The sequence below is a fragment of the Condylura cristata genome, unplaced genomic scaffold, assembly GCF_000260355.1.
Source record: "Condylura cristata isolate star-nosed mole 26May11 unplaced genomic scaffold, ConCri1.0 scaffold00005, whole genome shotgun sequence".
Classification (NCBI taxonomy): Eukaryota; Metazoa; Chordata; class Mammalia; order Eulipotyphla; family Talpidae; genus Condylura; species Condylura cristata.
Genome location: NW_004567106.1, coordinates 11,671,720 through 11,695,742, shown reverse-complemented (window position 1 = coordinate 11,695,742; position 24,023 = coordinate 11,671,720). Strand labels below are relative to the sequence as shown.

General features: G+C 39.8%; 1 protein-coding gene across 2 annotated transcripts in view; it reads left to right on the top strand.

Moving 5' to 3' along the window:
* SLC25A13 (solute carrier family 25 (aspartate/glutamate carrier), member 13) overlaps positions 1-24,023 on the top strand; it is a 171,996-nt gene that overhangs the window by 74,793 nt on the left and 73,180 nt on the right. For both annotated transcript variants that reach the window (XM_004676710.1, XM_012721067.1), the window contains exon 5: positions 10,754-10,893. In XM_004676710.1, coding sequence (XP_004676767.1) covers positions 10,754-10,893 — 140 coding nt within the window. The remainder of the gene's footprint in view (positions 1-10,753; positions 10,894-24,023) is intronic.

The following is a 24,023-nucleotide window of genomic DNA, read 5'->3' as shown; positions in this document are numbered from 1 at the left end:
AATTTTTTTTTTTTTTTAAAGCTGCTTCCAGTACGAAGATGTACAGATCTGTATGCAATGACTTGATGTGAGCTTTACACTGGAAAGCCTTTTCTTTTGATTTGAATGGAATTCTGAGTGGAGGGGAGAATCAGATTGGTAGAAGGTATGGGGAAGTGGTCGTGGTATAGGCTGAGGACAGTAGAGGAAGCCCCAGACTGAGTAATGCAGCTAGAGACATGGGCACTGGTAGAGAGGGAGCCCTGTGATGGAGCACCTCTTCCCTTTGCTCTCTCCCACCCCCCAACATGTGCGTACACACACACACACACACACACACACACACACCTCTAAGCAGGAACTTTTATTTGATAGAGATTATTGGGAGTCCTGCAGTATTCTTGGAAGATGGACCACAGGATCAAATAGTACTTAGTAAAAATGGGTTTTGTAGCGTTGATTGGAATGGAGCAAAGTAGTGCCCTTCCTACTTCCCAGCACCTCTGTGCAGCAGTCTGGTGATCACTCTTTTTGTGAATGGAGGAGCCCACAATCAGGAGTGAAAGTACTTACCTGGCCTCTGGCAGGTTCATACAGTCTTGTGAAAGGTAGTTTCTTAGACACTTTCACTTTCCTGTTTTGCATTTAATGATGCTTGAGTCGCATTCATTTTGAGTTTTTAGTATATGTTTGATGAAATTGTTCATCTCAAATAATTTCTTCAAGAGACAAAACTGGCCGGCAAACCATAGATCTAAGCATAGAGGAGGGTGTGGGAGGTAGATGGTTCAAAACAGGGGAGGGAAGAGCACAAGGGACTATGTATGGTCATGGTCATGGGTGCCACGATAGTAGGAGAATTAAGGGGAGTCCACCAGAGAGGAGTCATGAAATATTGTACAAAATTGAATAATGGGGTCTTCCTGGTGGCACAAGGGGTTAAGTCTCAGCACTACGAAGCTATTGTAACATGAGTTCAATCCCCAACCAGGGAGCTGACCCACATGGTAGAGCAAACCTCTCCTGTCTCACCCGCTGTCACCCTCAACAGTGTGTTTTAGTATGTCTATCTGTTCTGCTCCCCATTCTGTCTCTGGTGAACCCGCTTACTCCCCTGCATCTCTAGCCTACACCCCAGCTCTTGTGTACATACAAAAATAATTTTTTTAAAAATTGAGCAATGTACAAAAAAGTTTTAACTGTTTCTGTTTTTTCAGTTGTTACTTTTGCAGTAGGTGACACTAACAGCCTTGCTCTATAGTAATGGAGGGGAACTGAATCTTATTTTGTCTAGTGAAAGTCATAATCGTCCTCCCGAAAATTCAAAGTATGTCCCATGTTATAGCACTTCCTTAAGTTAAGATCTAAAACTTATATTTGCATAATGTGATTGCATGTTTTTCTCCTCTTAGACTTCTTTATCTTTTTCATTTCAGTAACAAAACTTTATGAGTTATGTTTTGTATGCAATTTAAAAGTTATCATTCTTACTATGTGGAAGTAATCACCCATTTTCATTCCCATGGTGGTGGTGATGTGCATAGAACTGCAGTTTTTAATCAGACTTTTAAGAAAGAGGTTCCTAACTCTGGGGTTCTGAATAAGTGTCAGCCCATAATTTGGTCACAGTTGTGAGTTGTAGGCATAAATGAACATTTACTTTGTACAAATCTCAAAGGGTTCTGTGATTTTTCAAAAATATAAGGACTGCTTTTATAGTGGAGCATGTGAATAAGTGGGCATACACATCTTCTTTAAGGCTTTCTAATACGACTGTTAGAAACTTTATATTGTAAGGCAGATTGTGCCGCGTGTCACACTGGGAGACTTCAGCTGGCTTGCTGTTCTGGCGGTTGACCTGAGTCCAAAAGAAACTAGTCTGGTCTTGCTCTTTTATTGGAAGTTACAGTGGCCTCTTATCCTTTAATCTTCACTGCTGTACGATAGTGTCAGTTTGGGTACTTCAAAGTAGTTTTTCCTGTTTTTGTTATGTTGTATGAAAAGTGTTGTATGAAAATGGGCTCTCCTATTAGACAATCATAAAGCCTAAAATTCCTAGTTTATTGAGACTCTGAGTGTCCTGCAGAAAAAAAAAAAATAGATGTATTTAATTGTCACACTTACTTGAACAGGACCTTTCTTTTGTACATGACACCTAAATGAAATCCACAGAACCAATGAGGCAATTTCTACCTTTCTCTAGTTAATTCACTGACATGTTGGTGTTTGGAGGGCATTTTTCAGGGGTCAGTTAGGTATTTGTCCAGGAACACCTGCTGTGATGAAAATGAAGTTGGTTTGCTCTGCTGTGAGAAAATAAATGGGAACAACCCACTTCAGTCTTTTGATTCAGGTTATAGGAAATGATGAGAGCTAAAAAGTATGGCAATAAGAAGTTTTGCAGGTAAAACTCCAAATTTAATGTTAAATGTATAATACGAGAGGAATGTCGATATGGTACTAGAGGAGGCCAAACACTTTAGCTGTGATTTTTTTAAGTGTACTGGAAAGATGCTTATCTTTTTATTATCTTTGTAAAGACATTTAGAAAATGAAATGGTCAAGATGATAGAGGAAAATGGCTAAGAATCAGAAGGAGCATTATTTAAAGGAATGTTGTTAATATTGGTTCCTAATTGGACATTTCACAAAAATAATATGGTCTTGTGGTGAAGGAAATTTATAGCCCTAGTGTAAGATTATATTATATTTTATTTTGGAATCTGAATATATTTTCCTAGATGCATGCACATTAGAGTAGAGAATAAGGGTTCTGAATAAGAAAGGTGTGCTCTTTGATAATAAAGAACATCAACATTGTTAAGATTTGAGGCATGGCTGTGTGCTGAATGGTTTGTCTGCGGTCCTAGAGACTGCTCAGAAGCTGTTCCAGTTCATTGGGTCAAAAATCCACTATTTACGAAAAGCTAAATACGGATTTGCACGATTGACCGTAATGGCTTCAATTTTGAAAGATAGTAGTATCAGAGAGCACTTCCAGTTGGTGGGATAATTTGAGAATCGTCCATGCTCAAATGGCTAAAATATTGTACTTTTTGCTACTTCATCACTCCATTTTAAAAATAGGAGGAGGGGGGAAGAAGCAGGCCTGTTGAGAAGGTGGAAGAATGTCAATTGAAGAGTAAATCACAATAACCATGTGAAGCCACTCTTTAGTTAACTACTGCCTGAAGGTTAACCACTCTTTAGAACACTATCTGGGTGTGAAGAGGCTGAATTGGGAGTGTGTGTGTGTGTGTGTGTGTGTGTGTGTGTGTGTGTGTGGTGGGGGGTGAGTGTACGAGTGTGTGCAAGATAAAGTAAAGAGGACTTGTGAGTAGGAAAGGAGGTGCAGAGAGCAGAAAGCTAACAATAAATCCGAAAACTTGGAGCATTGGGAAAATTTGACTCTTTTAAACCGTACTGCTCATTTAAAAATAGTAAAATTATACCATTATTCTTTCAGTATGAGAGAGATAAAAATATAGTTTTTCTAAATTGGAAAATTTGCTGTAATCTTGCTGCTAATGACTGATTTCTTCCAACAGTTGCAAGGCAGTTTTTGCTCTGATAGGTTGATAAAGGAAACAAAATCAAGAACATATTGGAAGTCTCAGAGAAAATTACAGTTTAGGTATATGTTGGGGGTGGATAGTTAGACATTTTAATTGAAATAAAACAGTTTTATACTAATATGGGATCACTGTGGGTGTACATTTGTAGTACATCTGCTCTTGAAGCATTTAAGTAGGGTTAAATGTATGTTAATGCTTTTGCAAGAAAATTATTTTTTATAACATCCGTCTAAGGAAACTAGCTTAGGAAATTGGTTTTTTAAACAATATAGATGTTACACTTGCATTTAAAGAATGAATTAGGGTTCTTTTCTACTGCTTTTAGAATTTCAAAGAGTTGGAGTTTTTTGATTGTGTTCTTTTCTACTAGTGATGAAAGTTAACAATAATTAACACAACAGATGATTAAAGCAACTTACACATCTGGAAAGTGACCACAGTCTGGGATATGACTCCACTCACCATTTTAGCTGACCTACTTTTCACAGTTATGAAAGGCTGCTAATGATTTATTCTATTCAATTGAAAATAACTTTTTCTAGGAGATAGATTGAAAGCACCTCGGTTGGCCTCTCTTGTTGTTGATTTAGCTAATGCATGGAATAGAAGATTAGTATCTAGGGCTAAATGTCTGCTGGCCTTTAACCCCTTTTGTTGTAGTTAACCAGTATTTACCATGATGACTTAACTAGTGTATTAATCTTGAGAATGTAAAAATCTATCAGATTTTAGAATAGGAACAGCTCTTATCAATAAGGCAGGCCATGACTTCTCATTGTACAAATGGGACTGTTCATTACAACTGGACTCTCTGGCTCCATCTCCAGTCTGCTGAATCAAAATCATTGGGCGTGGAGCTTGGGAATGTATTCTGAGCAAGTGAATATTGCAGTTGAACAATGCCAGTTACAATTTATTGCTTTTTTTTTTTTTTTTTCATAGATGTAGAAAGAGGTCCAGAGAGGGGAGGTGTTGGGTTTTATAGGAACAACCACAGTGTCTTCTGGTGCTTCTGGAAGGACAGTGTTTGCTTTTAGGATGCCATCTGACCTTTTAGCACAGCAGTTCCACCCCAAAGTCTTAAGTTTTACATAGCCAGCAGCAGTATGACTTTAAAGTAATATTCAGCTCTACTTGCCTATGTACGTGTAGTCTATGTATGCTTTAGGCTTTGAAAGATACTTATCACCACTGTACCTACATGTTCAGAATAGTAATACAAACAAGTTTACAGGTACTTATAAAGAACTCAGTTTTAATGAGAAGGGCTGAGTGTGTGAAGTACTTACTCTGTACTTACTGTGCTTTAATGGCATCCATTTTCCCCCTAGAACTTCCTTGAGCGAATCTGAATTGTAGCCAGAATACTTCTTTCCTCTTCAGACCCTTAACTGTGATTAATATAAAAAGGTACTTGTCAAAAGGGTTTGAAATGGCAACCTTGATGTTGGAGCTTATGGCAGTAGAGATAGGTCTGCATCCATTTACTCTATTATGTTATTTAACTTATGAATTCAACAATTTGTTTTTTTGCTCTCTGCTCAAAAGACGATGGCCATATAAGCTGTTGTTAACCAAATCCGCGGGGTGGAATATTATTTCCCTTAGAGCAAAGTTACAACTTCCTGTGAGGATTTAGCACATGTTGCAAAGAAGCACCCCAGTGAAGCTGGTCAGAGATAAGTACAGCTACATATGAGTGTCCTTTGCATCCAAGAGAGATATACTTTTGGGTTTAACAAAAACATCCTTTTTGTGTTTATTGTATTAATGAAATTTTTAAGATCCATGAGAGATATTATGGTTCAATGTTGGAAATAATACAGCTTGATGAACCTTTTTTATTTTAATGGGAAACTTGTTTTCATTGATTTGCAGCTTCAAAAAGTGAATCTTTTAGAAATTAAAGTGCATTAATTTAGTTATTCTGTATGGAAACAAAAACATAGAAAGTTAAAATTTGCATAAGTGAAGACCTTGATGATTTCAGATTATAGTGCAGTGAGGTTAAGGAATAAGAGCCCATAGAATTTGTAAAAACAAATTCAGTCTAACCACTTAATGGCATGTGCAAGTAATTTGCCAATTAAATATTTCTAGTATCTGAAAGATCTTCAAAGTAAAGAGTGGAGGTTCTTAATCTTTCTTAATTTCATACTTTCAGAAACATAATGGAAAATTACTTAGTTTTTGATCACTTTTCATTGAAAATTTGGATCTATGGGCTAAGAGGATGGATTTTAAATATTTGAGGAAAATTATTGCTTTTTGAGAAATGTATAAATACGATATTTCCAAATCACACTGTGCCTGATTTTTCTTTGTATCATTTGTAAATATTTGGTATCCAGATAGCAATTTTCATTATAACTGAGGCTTTCACTTTTGGAGCTTTGCCATTTTACTGGCCAAGTACTTTGTTTAGAACATTACACTAGGCACACTTAGGATATCTTATTCCCATTTTACAGATTGAGAGAATTGAGTCAGAGTAGATAATGTGGCTAATGTCATCTATTGGGAAGAGACTTATCCGACAGTGCCAGGTTTTGAAAAAAAAAAAAAGAAAAAAAGCTTTATTGAGCTATATGTCACTGATGTCATGTATATAATTCAGTAATTTTTAGTATATTAAAATTTATGCAGTCATCGCCACATTCAATTATGAACTTTTTTTTTTTTTTAAGATTTATTTATTTGTGCATACAGAACTAGGGTACAGGCCAGAGACTCAGGGGTGGCGAGAAGCTTCGCCAGAGACAGAGTGGGGAGCAGAACAGGCAAATCGATGTAGTACACTGCTGAGGGGCGCAGCGGGCAGTTCGGGAGAGGTCTGCCATGCCTTATGGATCTCCTCTGAGGCAGGAGGCGATTGAACTCATGTGGAAGTGGCTTAAGCTTCTTAGTGCAGTGCTTTAGCCCGTTGCGCCACCAGGGAGGGCCCTCAATTCTGAACATTTTTATCGCCCAATAAGAAATCCCATACCTCAGCAAGCCTTCATTTCCTGGCAATCCCACCGGACCTACGCAGTCACTAATCTGTGTGATGCTTTTTGCCTGTTCTGGACATTTCGTATAAATGGAATCATTTAATAGCTGACTTCTTAGCATGATTTTCAAGGTTAATCTACATTGCAGGTAGCAGATAAAGTCCTTTCTACTCATGAATAATATTCTGTTCTAAATGTGCAACTTTTTCTATACAAGATCATGTTACCTGTCCACCATCTCCGAAAAATTCCAACCTTTTAACCTTGACCACCATAGCCATGTTCTTTAAGCTGGGAACTTTAGGGGAAATTTGTTGGCTTTTTGAGGTTTTCTTTAACAAAGAAACAGTTGCCATTTTATGATTGTCTGATAATGATCTGAAAGGCAAAAAAAAAAAAAATGCAGCAAGTTTTTAGACTGGAAACATTTTGTGGAGAAGGCAAAGCCCCACACAGAAACTCAAAATTCTTGTGCTTATTAATAATATTTGAAGCCATTAATAATGGCTTTAAATAATGCCATTATTATTTGATTGACTTTTCAAGCATAGATTGTCTGGTACAGACTGAAATAGCAATGCTTACACTTTAAGAAAGAAGCATTTTAATTTGTTTTCAATTCCAGGAAGACAGGCAGAAGTAAGAAAAATAGACTTTAAATACCCAAAATGCACATCTAATACTATTTCATATTTTAGTGCTGACCCATTTTGTGTCTGTGTCCAGATAACCTCAATCTAGTGCTAAGATTCTAAGACTTTGTGTTTTAGACTAGGAGATGTCTTTGCACTCTTTTTAAGTTGGTGATAAATCTGTCAAATGGTGCTTGTCTGAAAACGCTCAGCTGATAAGTTACTGTGGTTTTATATATATATACTTCAATGAACCAAGTAACCTAAAAGTCCAGAATTTACATATTTGGTTTAGAAGGATGGGGGAATGGCAAGGGTTTAGTGCTAGGGCAGTCTTAGGGTTAACTCCTGAAGTCTTTTGTAGTAAAGCTCAAGGATTTTCCCAGGGGAGCCAAATAATAGCATTTGAAATTTGGCTTTTATTTTCTGTGGGAGGGGTGGTCGTACCTTGCAGTGACTTTACAGGCGGCAAAGAGAAATCCTAACCAATCAGATGGTGAAATAAGAAACTTACATGTGTATCCTAAGCAGAGAAGATTATTGACCTGAGGTGATATTACAATGTCTTTGAAAGTGAGGAGGAGGGATCTAGGAACCCATTGTGACTATTGGGACTATACATGTTTATTCTGTTCATGAACCTACAAGGAAACGTAGAGACAGATATTTCAGAAAATAAATAGCTCTAGAGTGGTTTATAGAAATGGGGTGAAATATTTGGAGACTTTTAGATCTAAAATATTTTTTATAAGGATTCATATTTAAGCTTGCCTTTACATTTTTTTTTTAAGATTTATATATTTATTTATGCACACAGAACTGAGGTAAAGGCCAGACGTGCAGGGACAGTGAGAGGAATCACCAGAGATAGAGTGGGGAGCAGAACAGGCAGACTGATGAAGCACACTGCTGAGGGGAGCAGTGGGCAGGTCAGGAGAGGTCTGCTGCACTATATGGATAACTCCCAGTGTGGGTATCAAACTCGCACTGAAGTGGCTACGGCCAGCCTGCAGTGCTGTGTTTCAACCCACTGCACAATCAGGGAGGGCCGCTAGACAATATTTTCCCAGAAAATGTGTGAGTTTTCCAGTGTGACAAAATTTAATATTTTCATTTTTTTAAAAAGAGTTGATTAGCCACACAAATTAGCTATGTTTAGCCACTGAAATAGTGGTAGTTTTCCTGAATACCAGGAATCCTCCTTCCTACAGTTAGAATGACTCGGCAACCTTATGATTAGGAAAGTCAAAAAAAAAAAATTTGTAGAAATTGAACCAAAGCTAAAAAACTCTCTTTCTTTTCTTCTGCAGCCCTATAAGAGATTGCTTTTTCTTATAGTAAACTATTCTTTACCATAAGTGTAGCATCAAGTCCTTGGATGTTTAAAATTAACAATTACTGCTGACAAGTGTTACAAGTATCTGTGACTGCTTATAGAGCAAGTTCTTCTCACAGCTCAGTGACCGACCCAGTGGCTATTGTCCAAGTCCTCTGATTGGACCCTTAACTCAGGTCAAAGAAAGGAACCTTTTTCATGTTGTCACTCTGAAAAACTCCCTTGCAGATGAATAAATCTTCCAAAGCCATCAAGGCCCAGATCAAGTTTTATCTTCACCAGAAAAAAAATTTCTCTCACTTATGTGTGTCTCTCTTCTACTTCTGTTTCTCTGCCTGAGGGCCGTCTGCAGTTTGACAATACCCCACAGGGTTTGGTTCAGTTGTTTAAGTGTTGTGATGGGTTAGGGGTGGATACACCATTGTACCTGCTACTACCATTCCATCTCTTGGAGCCTGGTACAGTCCTGGTGTCCAGTGCTGCAGGAAGTCTATAATTGCTAACTGAGGGCTGATACTCTTTCAGGAACTGGCATGCCAGAATGGCTGTGGGAACTGACAATGGGGCCATTTCCTCAGGGTCAGTCAGCTAGGCCATGAAGTAAATGAATGTCATCCATTGGACGGTACAAGATGGCCACCCTTACGTGTCCTCTTGGGTCACGTATTATTACATCTCTGGTCTGGGAAATTGTCCCTACCTCTTTGCTTCCATATTTTTATTTATTTTGTTGGGAAGCTGAAAATGAGTGGGGAATGAATCTAACCATTCCATACTGCATAAGGACAGTGTTTTTCAAAATTACTGCCTGGACACTTGTATCAGGAAAACTTGGACTCTGGTTAAAATACAGATTTTTCGGCTGCCCTTACTTTCTCCCCCAGGAGACTTGACTCAGCTGAAGAGTAGGGCCAGAGACTTAGACAACTAAGACTGATGATTCTTACGCACCTCACTAAAATGTTGGGAATTGATGTTGAAATAACTACTCAGAAAGGTAGAAACTAGAACCATTTGGAAACTTTTGTCCCAGAAGGGCACAGTATAGAGTAAGGAATTGGTTGTCAGACTCCCTCTCCTCCATCCTCATTTGCAAGTGTGATTTGATAACAGCAGGACTGTTTAAAGCACAAATGCAGTTTTAGTGTTGTTGAATATGCACTTCAGGGTTCATTCATCTAAGCTTGAAATCCTGAAAAACTTTCTGCTAATTTGATAAAGGACTATATTTAAGAGTTGTAATGTGCTATATGTGTTTCTGTCTATATGCCCCTTTACTGTTGTGCAGGGCAGGGAGAGGGGCACCCCAGGGCCCCCAAACCTGCTCGCTCTAAATAGATTCTGCCACTGCCTCATCAATACAAAACATATGAGACCTTTTAATGGAAGGAGCTTTAATACAGTGTGTGCAGGACAGAAGAGACAAAGAATATCATTTCTAAATCAAACACTCAAAGTTACCTGTGCCCTATGGGTAAAAGTCTACCCAAAGGGATTGGCCCAAAGCAAGGCCTGAAAGACTGCTGTAGATCTAAAGCACCTTCCAGCGAGGACCCATAGAAAAGGGTCAGAAATGGCCAGACAAGTTTGAGAGGAAAAGAACAAAATCAAAGTCAGTATAAAAGCTGCCATCATTAACCTCCCCACCCACATCTGTGGATCTCTCACCCACATCTGTTTCACCCAGTCCAGGGCCAAGAAGCAAACTCAGTTGCGTCACACGTCTCTCTGCTCCACGTGCCTCCCTCCGGCCTCCTTCTGGCTCTCCATTCTGCTTCCTTCCTCTTCAGTCTCCTCTCCTGATTCTTCTCCTCCCTGCTCAGCTCCATCCTCCTTTGGGTGGGCCAGGGACCCTGGAACCTTCCCTGTTTCTGGGGACCACTCTCTTACACTGTCACTAAAGATTCAATTATACCCCCTATGCCTAGAAAAGAATGTATGTGTAAGCAAAACAAATGAGATGGTGATATTGTATTTAACCTATTGCTTTAGTTTGTTTTCCCACTGCCTCGTAGGCCTTTTGTACCTCTTTATTTTGTTTGGTAGGATTAGCAATTTTTATTTCTTGACAGATTCCATGAAGATTCTAATTTTTATTTCTGTCATGGTATCATAATCTGTGTGGGTTTTTAAAGTTGGGTTACATTTCATAAGAAGGTAGCAATGTTCATTTAGTCATAGATTTTATAAGGAGGAAACCAGCTTGCTTTGTTTTAATCAACTTTTCTTTTCTCTTTCCAGAGGATGTTAAACAAGTTTTTGGACAGACCACAATTCACCAACATATTCCATTTAACTGGGATTCAGAATTTGTGCAACTACATTTTGGAAAAGAAAGAAAAAGACACCTGACATATGCGGAATTCACTCAGTTTTTACTGGTGGGTCTAACACTTAAAATTATAAAGAGTAAATTAGTAAAATTGAGATCCTGACTTAAACTTGCTAACCCTGGCCAAAGTATCCATTTGGAAGTATTTCTTATCACTATGTAGAAACCATAGTATTATTGAACTCTGTGACTGTACAAATCCTTTGAATGTAATAGAAATGCACATTTAGATCCCATGAAAGCAAGTGATTAGTTCAGAAGTCAGGAGAGCCAAATTGGAACTTGAAATTTTATGTTTGGTTCCACTACTGTTGACCAGTATTTTCTCTTCCCCAGAAATATGGATAGTTCATCAGCATCTAAGTATAGAATCATTTCATTTTTTTTAAGATTTATTTATTTATACATACAGAACTGGGGTACAGGTCAGAGGTGTTGAGAGGATTCACCAGAGACAGAGTGGGGAGCAGAACAGGCCGACTGACGAAGTACACTGCTGAGGGGAGCAGTGGGCGGGTCAGGAGAGGTCTGCCGCGCCATGTGGGTCACCTCTGGGACAGGGTTCAAACTCACACTGAAGCCACTGCTACTCACCTACAGTGCTGAGCTTCAGCCCACTGCACCACCAGGGAGGGCTAACTATAGAATAAATTCACCTGAGTTCTTTAACAGACAAGGCATGGGATCTGGAGTTACCCAGGGAGGTACATTAAAAAACTGTTGTTGCTTAGGTCTTTTTTTAGAGATTTTATTTGATGGACGATGGGTAGGGAGGTTGGAATCCTGCGCAGTGGGACGGTTAAAGCTTTCCAGGTGCTTCTGCTCTGCGGCCACTGTGGCACTTGAGAAGCACTTGTTGTCCATATCCAGAGTTAAACTGTGGGAGTCTGTAATTTCCAGGTGCTCTTTTTCTGGCCCAGTCCCTCCTACTTTTCTTTCCCTCCCTAATTATAATCATATAATTAGGCCACTAATGATGCTGATGGAAGTAGTAACAAAATATGATTATTGTTCAGGTTTTCTTCTGAAGCATAATGTTTTAATATTTTAATTCCAGTTTTAACATTTAAGTCATAAAAGGTCAATAACTGATTTGTAGTTTTGTAGGACAAAATACTCAGGTCTTGGGGATTTTTGTGCATTTACTTTGTTCCTCTAACAATGAAATTTTATTATTTTATTAAATATAATAAGTTTTTAGAGACATTTCTTTATGCATACAAGAACTGGGGTGCAGGCCAGAGGTGCAGGGGTGAGAGGATTTACCAGAGACAGAGAAGGTTGCAGAACAGGCAGATCTACTGAAATCCGGAGGGAGCAATGGGTGATACAGCAATGGGTGTACCACGTGTGGGTCAGCTCTTTGGCTCGAAGTGCCACTGCAGATAGATTCTAGTGCTGAACTTTAATCTCTTGCACCACCAGAGAGGCCTCTAAATAGAACATTTAAAAAGACTCATTAAAGGGCAATGATTTGCTGTGTTTAAGTTCTGAATCTGTGAGGAAAGTTTCCAGGGCATCACCTTGTGTTTGCCACCAGTTGTCAGAGCGTTTCCAAGTGGCCCTGCTTCTTTCCTGTGCCAACACCTGGCCAGAACCTTCTGGGGAGTGGTTGGGATCTGTTATGGGTGGACGTGGAGGGCCCCAGGGTGCAGTGGTGTGCACCATGTCCTCACCCCCTCAGTCAGCATCTTGCGATAGCTACTTTTATGTAATAGGTTGACTTTGGTAGGTGCTTTTATTTTTGACTTTTACTGGAATTGTTCAGATACAGAAATGTGGCCAGGTTGTTTAGATTGCTTTTATTCTGTTGGTCTTGGAAATCTTAAAACAAGATGTTCTAAACTTGTCTTTGTATTTTTTTTTTAAGATTTATTTATTTATGCATATGGAACTGGGGTACAAGCCAGAGGTGCAGGGGCAGTGAAAGGATTCAACAGAGACATAGTGGGGTACAGAACAGGCAGATAGATGAAGTACTGCTGAGGGGAGCAGTGGGCGGGCCAAGAGAGGTCTGCCGTGCCATGTGGATCACCTTCAGGGCTGGGGATAGAACTCATGCTGAAGTGGCTTTAGTTTCTTAGTGTTGTGCTTTAACCCTCTGCGCCACCAGGAGGGCCTGCCTTTGTATTTTTTTTAAGCATATAAATGGCTGTGAGTCCCTATTTTCAATTCTGTATAAACATAAACCTACTTAAATAAGTCAGGTGGAGAAGGGAATGTGAGTTGTTGGATTTTTGCTGTTGTTTACATAAGACTTTGGCACGCAGTAGGAGGTGGTAGTCATTTTGATGAGGAATAATTACAATAATGCTATTGAGACAAATGCTTCAAATTGACTTCATGGAATACAGCCTAATTAACTTTTAGCCTTAATGGGATGTTAGTGATAGTAAGGATGATCGCGTTTTCCTTTAAGCAAGTATCAATTATGCGAATTGAGAAGTCTGTAAACCACTCACAGCCGCTTCTAGGCTTTTCTCGAGATGTGGAGAAGCCAGAGTTAAAGATTAGATGACTCAGGGACTGCTGTTTGTTTCCAGCTGCAACTTGTAAGGCATTCACTTATATTTGACTCCGTTCTTTAATCCCACAGTGTCCTCCATGGGATGATTTTGAGTTTGTAGCCAAAATGCAAGTGTTAAACTTTCACAAGATTAAAATGGGTATGGTGGATAATTACCTAGGTTAGGGCCTTCTTTTGTGTCTCACTACAGGCCCAGCTTTAAAGGAATGAATGAATGGATGTAACATGATAGACTTTATATGAATGCGAGTGAAATGTCGGTCTTGATGTCTGTCTCTCCTTGCTTCTTTCCTCAACCCTGACCCTTCTTCTACCTTCAACTGTCTCCTGTGCTTCCTTTGAACTCTTTTCTTAATGCAGGTAGAGCTTCAGACCTCTACTTCAAATGCTTTGCTTGCTTCCTTTGGGCTCTTTTCTGGACACAGAGAATTTCCTAAAGGTATAAGAGAATTAATCGCCTGTGTTTCAGGCCCTTGCTTTGCCAAGCATGTGCCCGCCTTTCTGCTCTAGGGCAGGGCTCAGAAACAGGCACCAGCCCAAGGTTGTGAAAGCAGATGCCTGGCCGCTTGAGGCCTGAAAGGTCTGGCACTGTGCAAGCTGCTACCTGTCCCCTGAGGAAAAGGAGCAGCTGTGGGGACAACTCAGAAGAAGAGCTTGTGGTTTCAGGGGGCCTGCGTGATGTCACGAGACAGTGGGTGATTTGGTGGCGGGTACGCTATGTGATTGTGCCTGAAGGGAGGAGTCCTGTGCTTCCAAAATACTAACAGTATTGTAAGCCAGCACTGCATTGAATAAAAAAGAAAAAAGTTGAGAAAATGCTCTAACCCAGTGAAATCTGAAGGTCATTCAGGTTGGCCCCAGCAAGTGGCAGCCTCACACTTGCATGCAAAGCCCCCATCTGAGTATATAGAGGTATTTATGACTGGTGGGCAGTGCCATGCTACAAGGTCACATTTCCCACCCTTCACTTAGAGATGCTTTACTATCTCTGATCAAATGTGTGTTTTTTATTAGGCATATGTGACTTTCAGGACTTGGTGTGTTCACGTGTTCATTGGTGCGTGGTCTGGACAGGCTGCCCACCCCGAGGCTGTGCTGGTCACGGAGACAGCTGGAATGCTAGTATGTCCCTTTTTTGCTTTGATTATAAAAATCATAAAGTGGGCTCTCCCTGGTGGCTCATTGGGTTAAAGCACAACATTATGAAGCTCTCCCAAGCCACTGCAGCACAAGTTCAATCCCCGGCTAGGGAGGTGACCCCACATGGTGCGGCAGACCTCTCCTGACCCGCCCACTGCTCCCCTCAGCAGTGTACTTTGTTAGTCTGCCTTTTCTTCTCCCCACTCTGTCTCTAGTGAATCCTCTCACCCACCGAATGTCTGGCCTGTACCTCAGTTCTGTATGCATAAATAAATAAATCTTCAAAATAATAATCATAAAGTGGCGAATCCATTTGATAGCCTTTGAGCTAACTCTCCTTGTTTGTACTTAGTGTCCAAATGATAGCCCCAAAGCAATGTTATAAAAGCTTCCTCCTGGTTGGAAAGGACTTCAGAAGGAAGTAGGACCATAGTCCTGTTAACTCATCATCACTACTGTTGTGTCTATTCTGTCAACATCACAGAATTTTGTGCGTGATGATGTATTTGTGTGAATGTGATAGCAGTTTACATGTGGATAGTTCCGTGGATATGTATGTTTTGAAGTATTCTATAAACCTTTCCACATAACTTCTCACAACTCCTAGAGCAAAACTCTGATGCTTATGGATTTTAATATGCTGAAAGTTTTAGAAAACAATTTGGAAATTTTTTCCCAATTTATAGGGGACAAATCTGTTCATAAATAAATTTCATTAAAATAAACCTCTGAATCCTGTTTGCAGTTTTGTGTGTATGTGTGTGTTCTGATTATTAGTCATGTGGGAAGCATCCTATTCAGCAGTGTTTGTAGGGTTTGTTGAAAGGTCTTGTGTGAAAGGCTGAGAGGTGCAGAGACAGCAATTTTGAGACATTTAGAGTCTATAAGTCTAAGGGTACTTGTATTTATTTGCCTGACAGCTCAAAGGAGAAACTGCAAGCTGGTATAAAATGTACACTCTGCAAGGATGCTCTTTTGTAGCAAAAACCCTTGAAGAAGTTGTAGCATAAATCCTCCCGGCAGATGTAAGCTGAAAACAACATTCAAAAACTGGTTGGAGAAGCCATCCAAAGTATAAATGTAAATAGTTACCAGCATAAGGTTGTCTATTTAACAGCCCTATTTTGCAGGAGGCCTTTCACTTAGTGTCTTAGGGGTATCTCATTTATGGTTTTGATTTGTGTTTCCTTAATGACTAATGATGTCAAGCATCTTTTCATGTGCTTGTTGGCCACTTGTGTATCATTTTTGGAGAAATGTCTTTCCGGATGCACTGCCCACTTCTTACTGGGTTGGTATTTTAAGCAACTCTGAGAACAGAGTGAAAGGCCTCTTCAACTTTTCAGCCAAATTATTCGGTAGAGTCGACACTAAGAGTCACTCTTAAAAAAAAAAATAATAATAATAGAAGCAAGTAATCTTTATAATTTATAAAGTGCTTTTAAATGTTTCAATAATAGTGTCCCCTTCATACCCTGAGAGATAATTATCATTATCCCCTGTTATTTGCAAAAAAAAAAAAAAAAAAAATAGACTTTTTAAAAAATTGCATTTGTAAGCAGTTTTCCAGGGAAAATGCTTTCTTTGAGTTCTCAGAAGAATTGAGAGCACTGCTCTGGAACTAAGCAGGTTCCATGTGCTCACAGACATATGAGGGATTGAAAAATATGATGCTGTTATCTCTGTGCTACACTGTCTCCAAGGCTATTAATTGCCAGATGATAATAAGAAAGCCCTTAGTAGGGGTGTAGTATGCTTGTTAACTAGAAAACTGCTGCTATTCACTCCTCCTCATGTAGCATTTTCCAGGTTAGAAGGTGCTTTTACTTGTATTCATCCTTCTAATCACCCTATGTGTTAAGTAACTGTTATCGGTTCTCTATGATAGAGGAACACACAGAAACTTGGAGAAAACTTGGGATTTATTCAACATCAGACAGGTGGAATTGAAGTTTTGGTTTTATTTTTCCTAGATCTCAACAGTTTTTTTTTCAAATATTAGTGACAATTTTTCTGAGATGATTACTTAGAAATGCAGAGTCCTGGGCCTCTCTCTCCCAAAGAGTAGATTCAGTAGGTCTGGTTAGGCCCTAAGAAATACAAGCAGCCTGGATTGTAATATTCTGGATGGTCAGCAACCACACACTGGGAAACCATGACCCTTACTGTTAAAATGTGTAGGCTCCAGGTCTTCATTGTAAAACTGATAGGAACCTTGGAGAGGCGAACTTGAGTACATTTGTGTTTTAAAAGGAGCAGTCTGCCTGGTAAGTGAGCAATGGCTGAGGAGAAAGAGCCTAATTAAGTTACTGTCTAAGAGAGTAGACAATGTCAGGGTTGTAGGTCCCTGGGGATGAGCCTGCGTTTCAAGAGAAGTTACAGGGATAGTCTTGACAAGACTCCGTGATTGTTATGGGGACAGTTAAGGAGGTGGCAAATTCATGACTGACTCCGGGGTTTTAGGCTCTTCGAGTGGGAGGATGGTGGTGTTTGACTCAGGTAGGGAGCACAGGGCAGGAGAAAATTTTTATGAGAGTCTGCAGAGCAGTGCTTGACATGTAATCACTGTCCACATATGTGTTGCTAGGTTATTTCCTCCTTTCTCAGTTCCTTAGAATTAATATGATACTACTGGAGCCTTACTTCTGACCCTTGAGCATTTCCAAGGAATTCTGTTCCTCATTTACGAAGGCAGACCATTACTTCTATTTCCAAAGGCCTTCCTCATACTGCTCTCCAAGGAGGAATCACTCAGAAGTGAGTATCACTCTAAATTGATGGACCAGGGCCTCCCTGGTGATGTCAAGATTATCTCAGTACTATCACCACAACCACCTGAGTTCGATCCCTGGCCAGTGAGATAACACACATATGGTGAAGGAGTCTTCTATCTCACCCACTGCTTTCCTTCACAGAGTATTTCAGTCGAACAGCCTATTCTGCTCCCCATTCTGTCTCTAGTGAATCCTCTCACTCTCCCTTCACCCACACCTCTGGTCTGTACTCCAGTTATCCTATGCACCAATCAACTTTTTTAAAAAAGGTGCTATTTAAAAATAACTACATTAAAGTAAATTGGTGGAGACACCAGGGCTTAGTTAGCCAAGGAAAGGATAGCTGACTCGGAAGGCAGTGGAAGTAAAAATCCTCTCTAATGTTTTCTCATCAAGTGGAGTTTAAGAATGAAGTAATTGGACCATAATCACAAAATGAGATTTATTGTTTTACCGTAACAGATCCCTAATTACAAAGTGTGAATGTTTTACTGTACTTTGTTCAGGTACTCCCTTTGTCAGAATGGGATGATGAAATTCAGAAAGGTGAATCATCGTTGATAGGGCTGGGACTAGAACCTGGGAACCGGAGCTGTGTCTCGTGTGCTGGGCTGGTGGTTCATATCGTTGAGGATCCCTATCAGCAGATCACATGAATCCTGTGACAACCCTATTGAGTGCCAAAGCATCTAGTAATGCAAATGACGAAGTTTGGTCCTTTGTGTTAAATCAAATTGATGTGTTTTTATTTTTTGACCTATAGTTTGTATCATGTGCACCTCAGTTCAAGTCCTCTCTGTATAAAACAGCCATGTTAGTTATTCAGGATCTGAACCCTAGAGAATAAAACTCTGGCAACTTCTGTCCCCTGATGCAGGTTGCTGTCTCACCCCTAGTACCAGAGGTTCACGCTTCTAGTCAGCTGTTGTCTGGGCGCTAAAAGTCACCCTCACTTAAGACTTGCTACCATATTTTTTTCCTGATACAAGGCAAAAACTTCAGCATAAAATATTATATGTGTTAAAAAAAAAAAAAGAAATTGTTCCATGTCACCATCCTTTCCAAACAAAAGAAAACATAACCTTTAACAGGGCAACATAAAATTTATAAGTTTTGAAACTGATAAAACATTTTAGGTGTTAGCCAAAGAAGTTATTTGCTGTAGGAATTGATTCAATAGGTTACTGGACAGTTAACAAGTTTCCTGCTTTAGCCTTGAGTAACCTGAGCCATTTGTGCCTCCCTTCAGCCCCCAACTTGCCATCTGTATTAGCTAAAAGTATCTAGACTACAGATCTTTAGTAGCCAGAGACCATGATTATATTTGCATTTTTAACATGTGAGTGCTTTTTATGTTGATTTTAAGTTGGACCAGATGGGGTCTGCAGTACAGCTTTGGCACTACCTCATAATACACAGCACCCCTTGATATTTCAAAATGAACTAATTAATAACCATGGCTCATCTTGATTACTCTCAGCTCTGCCAGTAGATTTGATTGTGTTTTGTGTCCAAGCGGGTCATCGCTAGTTAGACAATGGGTGACTGGCAGTGTGATAACATCCTGGTCACGTTTTATTTATTCTGCCCTGGGCAGAGGAATCAGAGAACCTGGCTGCTGTGGTGTCTGTGCCGTTAGCTAGCTTGCTGTTTAGTTGAGCAGCCTGTTGTGCAGGCTTTTAAGTACTAATATCTCGGTCAGAATGAACATTTCATGTTTCCCCGGCTGGTAACCACTGCGAAGTTTACTGTTAAATCACAAGAGCAGGGAAACTGAGATGGGAAAGCTCTGGATTCGGTGTCTGTTAAGGTATTGCAGTACATGCTGTCCCACACGCAGCTGCTAAAGACCTTTTGAATTAAAGTCCCTCCCAGTGAGTTGGCGATGAGATCTCACCCTGAGCCCCAAGCGTCAGACTGTGTAGACAGAAGTGCAGAACGCAAAAAATGCTCAGGATGGAAACTACTCATCTCTCTACCTGGTATTTCATTGCCAATTTCCATATTTACTCTGTTTAAAAATGAGTGGCTCTTAATTTTAATTAGAATTTTTCCCACCAAATTCACATAAGATTACAAAATACTCATATCAAATAAGTATGAGTTCTGATATTTGAAGTAATACAGAGTTTATTTGAAATTGAACTACATGTGAGGCCATATTTTCATAAGGAAAACATTATATTTTCTTCCTAGTTTTCAGAAGTTACCTGCATTTCCCCCAGAACTTTTGTTTTACCACCATTCCTAAGTGGGATGAGTCATTCCTTACTGTGGCTCCCTATTTCTATTGAAGTTTTCAATTTTTAAAATTTCAGAATTGTATAAAACACAAAAATGCAAACTACCCAGGGGTCCCTTTTGGTGTTCTTGGCTTTATAATATAAATCCTATGAATCTGCTGCTTGTTATGAGGGTCTATTGGTCTTTTTCTTTTCTTTTTCTTCTGGTTCCTGATAAATTATTTTCAAGATGAAGCACAAATGTCTGAATAAAGGTGGAGAGAATTTTTGCATTCAAAATAGACCCACTTGACAGTTGGAGATTATTAAGGAAACGATAGGTCTATAACCATTAGAAGCATGAGCATTGGTCCTGAAGTGGTCTAACCCTTATATATGTTTATTTCTGTACAGCTAGCAATTTTGAAGAGTTTGATTTCCACCCCCCTTCCCCAAGCCCCCCAGCAATCTGAATGGGTTTGTTGAAGTCATTGGAAACTGCTGTAGTAAAAGCCCATTCCATTAATCATCATACACCAGAATAGAGGGAACAGAAAACAGTTCACTGCAAATATTGGAGCTCCTTCCATGTATTTGAGCAGAACTGCCTGAGATGGCTGCATAGCTCCATGCTCCTGGACCTCCTGGTCTCAGGTGAAGGAGGGGCCCTTTCTCTTTGGTCTCTAGTGGCAGCTGTGTTTAGCAGCAGTCTCTCATTCTGGACATGTTCAGTGCCCTCTCCACAGACGTGTGCCAACTTTTGGGATGTTTGACAAGGCCTCACTCAGATCCTCATTTTATTTTCTGTCCTCACCAAGGTATCGATTCTATTCCAGTTGTCTGCTTGCACATTGCATGTTTGGTGGGCTGATTTAATCTCTTTTCACAACTGTTTTTTTCTTGTGCTTTGGGGTAAGCCTCCCTCTAAAAGAACAGGCAGCCCTTGTAGTTTCAGATTGTTACTTCAGAGCCAGGCTACCCAGTGCATGCCCAGTTTTAGCCTTAATGTCAGGTGACCCTCGTCTATGCTCTGCCTCATTTTTTTATCTGTAAGATGGAGGTGATGATCAGCCCTACCTCACACAGTTATTGGGGAGATTCAAATTGATGGATTCAAAACAGCAGTCTCTGAGGATGGCACACACCTACTATCACTTTGTAAAGATTAGACTTTGAGTTTCTCCCTAGCATCCATCCTCTTATCAACATTTCCCACATTTGCACTTCTTCCTGTTACCTCTGACAGGTTTGTAACTTAAACTCTTTTCACTCCAAGTTTTCATTTTGGTTGGCTACCTTGTCTCTGTACTGTGAAATATGTTGCATTAGGGTAGTTTCTCCTATCATCCTCATCATTCAGTGTGAGAATTCTTTGAGGTATGCCTTGCTCCATTTTTGTATGCAAGTCATCACCAAAACTTTTCTTAAAAATCTCTTTTCCAGCCCTCCCTGGTGGCACAATGGGTTAGGACTCAGCACTGCAAGCTAGCACAGCCTCTTCAGTGCAAGTTCGATCCCCGGCCCCGGGGGTGACCCACATGGCGTGGCAGACCTCTCCTGACCCACCTGCTGCTCCCCTCAGTAGTGTACTTCATTGATCTGCCTGTTCTGCTCCCCCACTCTTTCACTAGTGAATCCTCTCACCACCCCTGCACTTCTGGCCTGTATCCCAGTTCTGGATGAATAAATAAATAAATCTTTTAAAAACAAAAATCTCTTTTCCAGTTATCCTTCAAATCTACCTAGTATGCTCTTGTGATTTTGCCCAATTCAGCATAAATTAGTGGTAATTTTTTTTTTTAAATCAGACCATGATATCAGTTAGTAGAAATCTCAGTTCTGTTATTTCTTGGTTGTGTGATTTTGAACCTGTTCCTTGGCCTCCCTAAGCTGCAGGAGCCCCTCCATAAAATGACAGTAACAATGGTGGCCTCCCAGAATTACTGTGAGACTTTAATGAAGTGCTCTTTCTGAAGTTCTTGACAAAGCTCCTGACCTGTTTTGTTTAAGCATTCAACTCATGTTGTTACTTTTGACCTATCTTGTCTTCATCTCTGTGTTCCAGTGACTAGTTCAAAATGACTCAAAAGAATGGCTACTCCTCTAAGTGATTTTTTTTTTTTTTTGAAAAGACTCAACTAATACTGGAAGCGATTTCAGAGGTGTTTTTTAACCGCTCACCTAGACAAGAGTCAAAGGAGTCATTTAATGCTTGTCTGTCATGCATAACGACTCGTTTTATACAGTCCAACACAGTAGGTGTTGCTGGGCCTTGTTTGTGGAGAAGAAGCTGATGCTCCCAGAAGCAAGCATGTTCCCCCTAAACCCACCCAGCCAACTGTCATGACTGATTATTTGGGCTCTGTCCAATTGTGTTTCAAAATTCAGATTTTTGTCATTGTGCAGCATACCACTTTCATAACACCTTCTAGTGAAATAAATAAAATAAACGACTTGACATATGTTCCTCAGCCTGGAGTTGAACAATATTTTCAGTGACAGGGAATCTGCTGCTTTGCAAGGTAGACTATTTCACTGATGACGGTTCTGAGGTTTTATTTTTCTGTGTTTTATACTAAGATCTGCTCCCTATATTTTCTCTCAGCTGACTTTGTTTTGAAGAACTACAAAGCACCAGTCTTTTCTTTCTTAACCTATTATAATTTTAAATTAAGTTCGAATACAATTTGAATTAAACATTGTTTCTCCCACTTCTCCCTCCCTTGCAAATGTGATGCATTTATCCATTTTGTTCACTTTCATTTTGTACCATAGTGTTACATACACTATATTTCATGGGTTCTAAATTCTGCCTCAGTTTTATTCCTCTGAGTTCAGATCTAGAAACCATCCCTGTCTCAGGAGTCCTCAGTTTTCCTTAAATAGCTTTCTAGGTACCCACACAGAACTTTGATTTTTTTAAGTAGCAAACCTGGTAATTTATTTCAAAGGTCATTCATTTTTGAATTAAGTATTCATAGAGAACCTTTGTGATAGCATCCAAAGGACTTCTTCTTTGCCTGTCTTCTCAGTCTGATGAAAGTCATGAGAAAACAAACAGAAAGGCCAGAAGTCGCCTTTCAGATTTGCTCTTTCTCTTGCATGAACTCTGCTATTGTTGCTAGAACTTTCTTGGTGCTCAGGGAGCACAGAAAACTATTGACTTTATGAAAAACTTTCAGGAATTGTTTTCTCATGAAAACAGGTGACAGAAAAATCTAGAGCACTAAGAATAATTTAAAAGCAAATTGAATTTTTCTTTTTTCATAGCCATTAAGATTCTTAAGTGTCAAATCTATTTTGTAATCAAATTCCTGGCAGTTGCAGAAATTACTCAGGCACCACCATGCAGTATAGTGAAGTGTTAGCGGCAGTGTAAGTGGAGTTGCACTGCCTGGGTCTGAATTCCCGCTTTGCAGCTGTCTGTGAGACCTCAGTTTCTTCGGCTGCTGCCATGAGTTTAACAATAAAACCAGTTCCCAGTGCTGCTGTGAGCCATTAGGTGAGTGACCCTTCTGATGTACTTCAGAACAGTGTCTGGCACATAATCCATATTTGTTAGATGCTGCTGGATGAGGTAATAGTTTCAGTTCTTCACTCAGGAGAAGAAATGACATGAACAGGTATTTTTTAGGAGACAAATGTAGTAAGCTGCACCTAAAGTTGGAGAAATGCCTAACTAAGTGTTTTCATGTACCCTATATTCTAGAGAACTATATCAATCTACAATGTGCATTGATCTTGAAGGGCTATTGAAAAGATAGTGTCCAGTTGATCATCTTCAAGGTTGAAAGTATTTTGTGTTTCATGATCCAGGAGTCCCTGCTAGAAAGGGTTTCTTTGTTGAAGTGCAGGTTCAGGAATGTGTGCTGACACAGTATAGACACATCTCCTGGTCTGCAGAGCGAGCATGGGCCCCACTTTGATGTTCATTTTCCAATTTGGCATTTCAGGTATGTTCCAGCTTCCTACTTTCTAAGGAGATGGACTGGACAGTAAAAGTGGTGTTTTGTTTGTTTGTTGTATTTATCATGTTTTGAGAGGCCCCCAGACCCAGTTGAGTTTTAAACTAGGGGAAATGGTAGATAACTGAACCTACCTTCCACTGTTGTTGAGAGTAATCTTCTCTCACGATGGCTTTAGCGGTGGGTCTGGCAATTCAAAAGAGACTGTTCATTTACTTTCAATTGAATACATACTGTGGTCATTTTTCGCTACAGGGTGTTTAGCCATTTTTCCTTCCTCTTAAATTGGAGGCAGTTGTACAGAGAACCCCTTTTTGTTCAACAGAACATGATTTGTTCAGTTTGTTGCATTGGGTACCTGACACTAATGAGTATATCTTCTGTTTATTGAGTGCCTACTAGATCTAAAACATTCCAGGGTGAACGTGACACAGTCTCTTTCCACTGGAGAGGTAGGAGAGAGTTAGGAATGTAAACAACTGATTTTCACATAAGATGAAGTAAGACATGTCTTATAATTAAGGTTTAGGTTGGAAGGGTGGCATGTCACA